A 7559-nucleotide genomic window follows, 5' to 3' on the forward strand; every position below is an offset into this window, starting at 1 on the left:
TTAGAGGACGTCATAAAGGGGTTTCTTGTGTCTACCTGAGTCAGAGCTATGGTCGGGTTGATATGCAGGTCATACGAAACAATGTTAATCTGTTGTGTCTGTTTACAATGAACAAGTACTATACAAAGAGAGTGTTCCAGGACTTTGTAGGTTCTGACATGACTTTCAACCAATTTGAGGTTCTCTGTTTTGAGTGCTGGAAAACACCTCATGGATTTATATCTATTAATACTACAGCTAAACCACAAAAAATGAAATATATGTGCAATTTAAAAAGGAAACTAAGTGTTGAATAATACTTCGTTGTAAAACGTACCAGTATAAACGTAATTTGACGTTCAAGTATAAACGTAATTTGACGTTCATAAACGTAATTTGACGTTTAAGTATAAACGTAATTTGACGTTCAAGTATAAACGTAATTTGACGTTCATAAACGTAATTTGACGTTCATAAACGTAATTTGACGTTCATAAACGTAATTTGACGTTTAAGTATAAACGTAATTTGATGTTTAAGTATAAACGTAATTTGACGTTTAAGTATAAACGTAATTTGACGTTCCGGTGTAAACGTGACTTGAAAGATTTGAAGAATAACTGTATCTATTACTATAAGTATACAACATGGCGAATAAACTAGATGCAAAAGAAGCAAGGCGACTTGAAAAAATTCAGAGTGTCTTGGCTGCAAAGTTCAAACGTGCTGAACAGGATGAATTAAAACACTTCTCAAACAAAAATACTATATCATCAAATGCTAATGAGACGTCTGCCAATCGTAACATATCAATAACACATGATCGACCGCTCACTGTTTCTAAAGCTAGAAAGTTGGATGAGTTAAACCGGAAATTACAAAGTGAGTTTGCTCAGACCCATTTCAAAGAGTTAGAAGATGTTCGTGAAAATGAGAAAAAGTACGAACCAATCACCAGAGCCATTAGGGAACAACAACATAGAGAATTGGAAACACAAAAGATACGTAGTCAAAACCGTATGAAAACAGTTGGTAAGATTTCAACCTCAAGCATCAGATCGTCGAACGTTTGAGGATGTAGATTACGATGATGAGCCAGAAGTACAACCTCAAGAGCAATCGATGAAACAGTTGATGGATTCTAAAGTAGTAACACTTGGTTCTCTAGGAGCCCGATACCTTCCAAAATCCAACGACAAACAGTTTGGTATTTGGTACGATGAAAATCTAGAGCAGCCGATGATCGGTTCCGAACCGATTACATTTGATTACGATGACATTATATTAGTCAGCTCTCAAAAGAAAATACAAAGGGACTGAGGGTCTTTGGAGATTGTTGACGAAAAACAATATAGTAGAGAAGGATCTGTACACCGATGAAGACTGGAACTCTTACAAGGACATGTTGGTGAGGACAAACTCGCTTTTCCAAAGAAACAATCCCAAAAAGTATTTCGTCCCAAATCAAGTCAAGGACTAAAGTGGAAACATATGATTAAACCTATTTGGGATGAGTTGGTGAATGGAAAAGTGGCAACAATTGGTTCAGGGTTAAAGGTTTACAATGAAAGTCCGGTCGAATATAAGTACATAAAGAACTTCAAAGACCTCATTGACAGGTTACACTACATTCAAGCGCAGGAAGAAGCTGGGAACAACAACTTTCATAATGAAAAACTGTCTGTGGTTGATTTCCTTCACGATGAAATGGAAGACCTAATTGCTACACCTAAAGGGTTGAAGTACCTAGTCAGATGTTTGTCTGTTTTGCCTGAACATGTTATAGCCCTTTCAGGCCCAGCCTTGTAATTTTTTTAAATAAACTATGATTTATTGTTAACTTTACTTCTTATGAGCCAAATAAATAACTGTATTTTTTTTGTATTTATTTATTTATGCTTTTATGGTTTTTTATGACCCACAAAATTTTGTGGCCTGGGTTTTAACCCTGCTTACCTGACTCGTCATTATGCACAGACAACAACCATATGCTTTGTAAACAGCAACACATTGTTATGCACTAATTATGGGAAGTTAAAAAGAAAACAAGTTAAATAACATCATGTATTGTATTAAATGTTGTTATACACTCATATAACAGACACACTTAATGTTATATTAACACGCATACTAAAACAATGCTCACGACTTGACATTTTGCTTAATTAATGACATCAGAGTTAGTTTTTAAAGTAGTTAAAAAAGGGTAGATAGAAGAGAAAAGGCAGATATGGTTATTTACAGTGAAAGTCTTTGAAACATGAGTTTTTTACAGAAAGACACAAATATATATTACATTTAGTGCACCGGACACGTGTTCGGCTTTTGCAGCCTGGGGCCCTGCAGTTTCTATTTGTGGATAGCTCGTCCATCACGGGCCAGTGCGAAAACCCATCTTGCAGTTTCTCTTTGCAAGGTAGGGGTGCACAAAGAGTCTTCTTTGCAGGAGGTCCCTCCTCTTCCTCTGCTTCCTGATACCTTTTGGAAGTGGGCACGGCAATGAGCTTTTCTGCTATAGCTAGTCTTAGCTTCATTAAATCTAGCTGATCTTTTTTGGGAATAGTATTAGCTATAGCAGATGACCTGTACTCCATCCAGGAGTTCACTGCTGCCAGATCCATAAAATGAATGATGACTTTTAAGGGCCACTTTTTGGTCTTGAAAAATGTCCTGTATGCTTCCATCTGCTGGTCGCAAATGTCAACACCTCCCATTTTTTCATTGTACATTTTTACGACGTTTGGGCAATGAACATTTGAATAGTTTTTTTCTTTTTTGTCCCACCTTTTAACTTCGTGTACTGGTTCCACCCCATAAATATTTGAAGCCATAAGCACAGTCTTGTTGTCTTTCCACTTAGTCAGACAAACACTTTCATCCCCTCTGACTTTTTGGACGGATTCCCCCCGAATCATTTCACTGTCTTTTGGAAACTGGACTGCTTTCCCAATTCTGTTACCCATTATAGTTCCTGTCCCAAAAAAACCTTTTTCCTTAAGGGCATCAAGCAAACTTAGTGTAGAAAAATAGCGGTCATAGTGAAGTCGGGAATTAGCTGGCAAGGTTTTGGACAGGTGCAGGATTACATTTGCCCCAAGACCTAAACCACTGTCTTCCCAAGGAGTGGTTTTTACCTTGATACATCTCAAAGTCTACAACTAGACCACTTGATGTTGTGCAAACAAAGTTTTTTAGACCTACTGGTCTAGGTTTATTTTTTTACATATTGTCTACTAGGGCAGGCACCAAGAAATGGAATCATCTGCTCGTCGATGCTGTAATCTCCTGTTTGGCGAGGCAATACCAAACAACGGTTTCTGACAGCATCTATAATGGGTTGGACTTTCCAGAACTTGTTTTGTTTTGTTTTTTTTGTTTACAGTATTGTTATCAACCAAATGTAAGTTTTGCCTTAGCTCTGTAAACCTATTCCTCGACATGGCATCAGCCACAGCTGGCAGTCTGTACTTTTGGTCCCAGTACATTCGAAGTCTTGGGTATCTTATAGTACCCATGATCAGCTGGATCCCAAAAAACTTTTTTAGTTCAGATAGTGAAGTGTTTAGCTCTTTACCTGCAGTCATCAAGCTATACTTATTAGACTCTACAGCCATTAACTCAAACAGCTCTTCAGTAAGGTACCGTCCAAAGTATTCACTAGGGCCTAGAAGTTCCTCCACCTGTAACAACAAAACAAATCTTAGTCTGCTAAAAGAATATTTTTTGCAGTACATTTTTTGTAGTTCTTTCATTTGTACCTGACATAACATCAACAATAATCAAACTAAACAACTTTGCACGAACTTGACTTTGATTCTTGAAAGTTAAGTTTTGATCTGGCCTAAGTTTAATAATGTAGGCTACGAGAATACTTACTGGAAGTTCAATGATGGGTGCCACAATTGGCGTTTCCCAAGGTTTTATTCTCCACCGTTGTCTGAGCTTTTCTTGTTCCATCCGGACTTGTAGTGGAATGTCAGAGTTCAGTGGTGATGGACACCGTTGTGGGTCTGCTTCCATTTCATTAGCTACAGCTAATTGCAGTTGTGGCACATCTTCTTCATCAATATCAAAATCTTCCAAATCAGAGTTCTCCAAAAGCTCTAATAGCTGGTCGTCATTGAGAAAGGACAAATTGTCAACTCCTAAAAAGATACCACTTTGATTAGCAATTTTTTAACATTTACTTGGGCCTACAACAGATTTTCAAATGCACCAACTTTTTAGGACTAGGCCTATGTAAATACCATGTTAGAGTAACCACAATTTAGGTACCACTTTGTATAATCAAATTGCATAACTTTAAGTTATTATTAAAATAAGTATACAACATAGTTTTAGTTTCGTAGCAGTACTTAAAAAATAACAAAGTAGGGCTGCAGGCCCAGACAACAAAATTTTGTAGGTTAACTTTTACTGTCATTTTACAGATAATTAAAAACAGTGTTTCATCATTTAACTACTATCTTTGTATTCTTCATTTCTTTCTTAACCAAAACAAGGCAAGCTAAGTTGGTTTTGATTAGTTTTAATGTAAAAAACTTGTATATTTACCTGCAGCGTCAGCACACAGCGTCATCTTGGATAAACAACAACATACAAAATAGTTCTCAAACTCGCCACCAGGCTGTAGCACCAAACAGACCAGCTGGTTGTGTTCAGTAGAACCTACAAAATCTTGTGATGTGGGTCACAACTTGTAAAAAGGTCTATGCTGTGAAGAATAAATTTTTAACTGAACCCACAAAATATTGTGGTCGGGGCCTGAAAGGGATAGAAGGTAAAGGGCTTTTGAACGACATCATTAACAAGTTACCATTCGAGTTACATGCGCCCAAGAACTGGAATCTTGATACGTACAACTACTGTGGGCCCGGCACCCAGCTTGACAAGAGACTTGCTAGGGGAGATAAGGGAATTAACCCCCTCGATGATGCTTGTAAGAAGCATGATATATGGTATAGGGATCATAAAAACACAGAAGACAGGTGGAAGGCGGACAAAATATTACAAAAGAAAGCTTGGGAGAGGGTTACCTCAGATGATGCTGACTTGAATGAGCGTATGGTCGGCCTAGCAACAACAGGAGGAATGTGGTTGAAACGTAAACTCGGTATGGGGTTAGGAACTTCAGAATGTATCTACCCATCAGATATATAAAGCAATGAAAGCAAAATATTTTTTACCCTATATATAAGAGAGGATATATTAGAACAGTGATCAGTGGTAAAACCAGTGATGGAGAAACTGTATATTGAATTTTCGAGCGGTATAGCAAGAAGTGAGTATAGAACTGCAATGCCAGTTTCAGAGCTCAACTTCAATGCACCCAACAACAATACAACATTCAAACTGGATCATGGAGACGCGTTTTATGATTCACGCATAATGTACCACATTCAAGGAAAGTATGTGCAAAAATCGGATGGATCTGATTATCAAACTAACTCTACCGTCAAACTGGTAGACAACTTCGCGGCCTTCTTGTTTTCAAGAATAGAGCTGAGGAAAACACAATACATTGATCGACACAGTAGAACTCCCCGGCATCACCAGCACTATAAAGGGGATTGTTAGTTACAGTAACACTGAAAAACAAACACTCTCAAGTAGTGGTTTCTCATCATCGTTTACAGGATATGGGAAGTTTGAGGCACTCGGTACACTTGGGCATTTAGGATTAGGGTTCTTTGACCACCTACGTTACCCGATGTACAAGGGAGGTTTTGAAATCACATTTACTAGGAATGAAGATAATGATGCGTTGTTTCACTGGAAAGGGGCAGGGTCCACAGCAACGGATCCTGGCGATGGGAAAATTGTGATAGAGTCGTTTGTGTTACGAGTCCCCATAGTCGATTATACCAGCACTTCCAAAATCCAGTTAATTGATGGTTTGAAACATCTGAGTGACAAGGATGCTTTAGTCTACAACTTCTTTCAATGGCAATGCATCGACAAAAGAGGGGTGTTCGGTTCATCGTCCAGCTTCGATATTACAAGTGTTTACAGAAATGTGTACAATCCTAGATTTGTTATAATCGCACTTCAGACAAACAGAACAAACACCCAGGCAAAAGATCCTAGTAGATTTGACAGCTGCAACATCAAAAATGTGTCTGTGAAAATTAATGGAGAAAGGTACCCTCAGGAATTGCAGAATTTTGATATTACTAATGGTATATACAGGATCATGTACGATCAGTACCTTAGGGTTCCGAAAAATAAACTTCGGAGACAATAACGTGTTAGTAAACCTGAAAGAATTTATTGATAACTCACCTTTGGTTGTAATTGACACACATCTACATCAACCAACAACAGACAGATCTCGAAGTGACATTCAGATTGAATTAGATTTTGTAAAAGCTATTGCATCTCCACAGGGGAGCAGCGGCACCACAGCATATGTTGTCGTTGTATCTGAGGCACATTTCTCATATGACATTACTCGAAACATAATCAAATTCCTGTAAAAAACAAATAAAAAAAACAACAAAAAAAAAAGTAAAATAAAAATTTTTTTTCATTAGTAGGGGGCAATTATTGTTTTCATGTCAGTGTTTTGTATATAAGAAAGCGTATAGAATGGAAAGTCAGCATAATTATACAGTTCGGCTATCCGAAGCTCAAAAACGTAAGCTTCGTACAGCGTACAAAAGACGGAAACCTACAGTAATCAGATTATCTAATGAACAGCTGTCTCACGGAAGTGATCGTATACTTCTTTCTGGAGAGCAACACAAAGCCGTTTTCTAGAGCCGTTAATAACAAAAAAGGTTTACAATTGCTTCTAAGTTACAACCAACTCGTATCTAATAAACAAGGAGGGTTTTTGAAGGAAATTATGGAAATGGTGGATTCGTCAGTTCCTGGAGGTAAACGTTTCATCTCTCCATTAATAAGAAGAAAGGTGGCTCCTTTACTGAGAGAAAAATTTATACCTTGGTTAAAGAGTTTAGTCGATGAGGAGTTAGACACCATTATTGAAAAAGATCCTACGGGTAGAGGGTTGAAACGACGTATTGGTCGGAAGCTTGATGCATTGTTGTCTGTGAATAAAAAAAAAAGAGATCTTCCCGCTGTCTCTTGGTGAAATAGAAAAATTAGCAGGTATATTAAACATTAATGAGTTTAGAGGTGTTTTCATGCGACAGTTACTTCCAGACAAACCTACAAATATCGAACGTGGTATTGTAAATCTTGGTGACCTTTCATCTGGTGGTACTCACTGGACGTGTTATGTGAAACGTGGTGAAAAGAAATTCTATTTTGATTCATATGGCGATGTCAATCCTCCAATAGAAGTAGTCAGGTACTTAGGGCCAAAAGGGTTGGTTTATAACTCAGAGCGTATTCAGGGGTTTGATGATCCTCCTATCTGTGGACATCTGTGCCTGGAGGTTCTACGACGAGATTCAGCTGGTGAGGACTGGGAACATATTCTTCGTAGTATAAGAAACAATAAAAATGCATGGAAACCGTGGTTTTATTTTCAACAGATTTGGAGACGAAATTGAAATTGGATCAATAACCAACTCAACCCAATTCAGACCCTTCTCCTGACGAGATAATTGAGC

General features: G+C 37.8%; 1 protein-coding gene across 1 annotated transcript; it reads right to left on the reverse strand.

Annotated features, from left to right (window-relative positions):
- Positions 1 to 3210: 3210 nt before the first annotated feature.
- Positions 3211 to 4719, reverse strand: LOC124371740 (piggyBac transposable element-derived protein 2-like). Its single transcript, XM_046830080.1, has 3 exons — positions 4534 to 4719; positions 3856 to 4124; positions 3211 to 3659 (listed from the first exon to the last, which is right to left on the reverse strand). Exons 1-3 carry the CDS (start codon positions 4556 to 4558, stop codon positions 3213 to 3215), a joined length of 741 nt encoding a protein of 246 aa, XP_046686036.1. The 5' UTR covers positions 4559 to 4719; the 3' UTR covers positions 3211 to 3212.
- Positions 4720 to 7559: the final 2840 nt, after the last annotated feature.

Source organism: Homalodisca vitripennis, unplaced genomic scaffold, assembly GCF_021130785.1.
Source record: "Homalodisca vitripennis isolate AUS2020 unplaced genomic scaffold, UT_GWSS_2.1 ScUCBcl_1890;HRSCAF=6079, whole genome shotgun sequence".
NCBI lineage: Eukaryota > Metazoa > Arthropoda > Insecta > Hemiptera > Cicadellidae > Homalodisca > Homalodisca vitripennis.

Excerpts from the sequence above, each read along its gene's own strand:
- LOC124371740 (XM_046830080.1), bottom strand. The coding sequence starts at position 4,558 with ATGACGCTGTGTGCTGACGCTGCAG. Across the intron at positions 4,125-4,533 it reads GCTGTGTGCTGACGCTGCAG|GAGTTGACAATTTGTCCTTT; the intron begins GTAAATATACAA and ends GTATCTTTTTAG. Across the intron at positions 3,660-3,855 it reads CACCCATCATTGAACTTCCA|GTGGAGGAACTTCTAGGCCC; the intron begins GTAAGTATTCTC and ends TTGTTGTTACAG.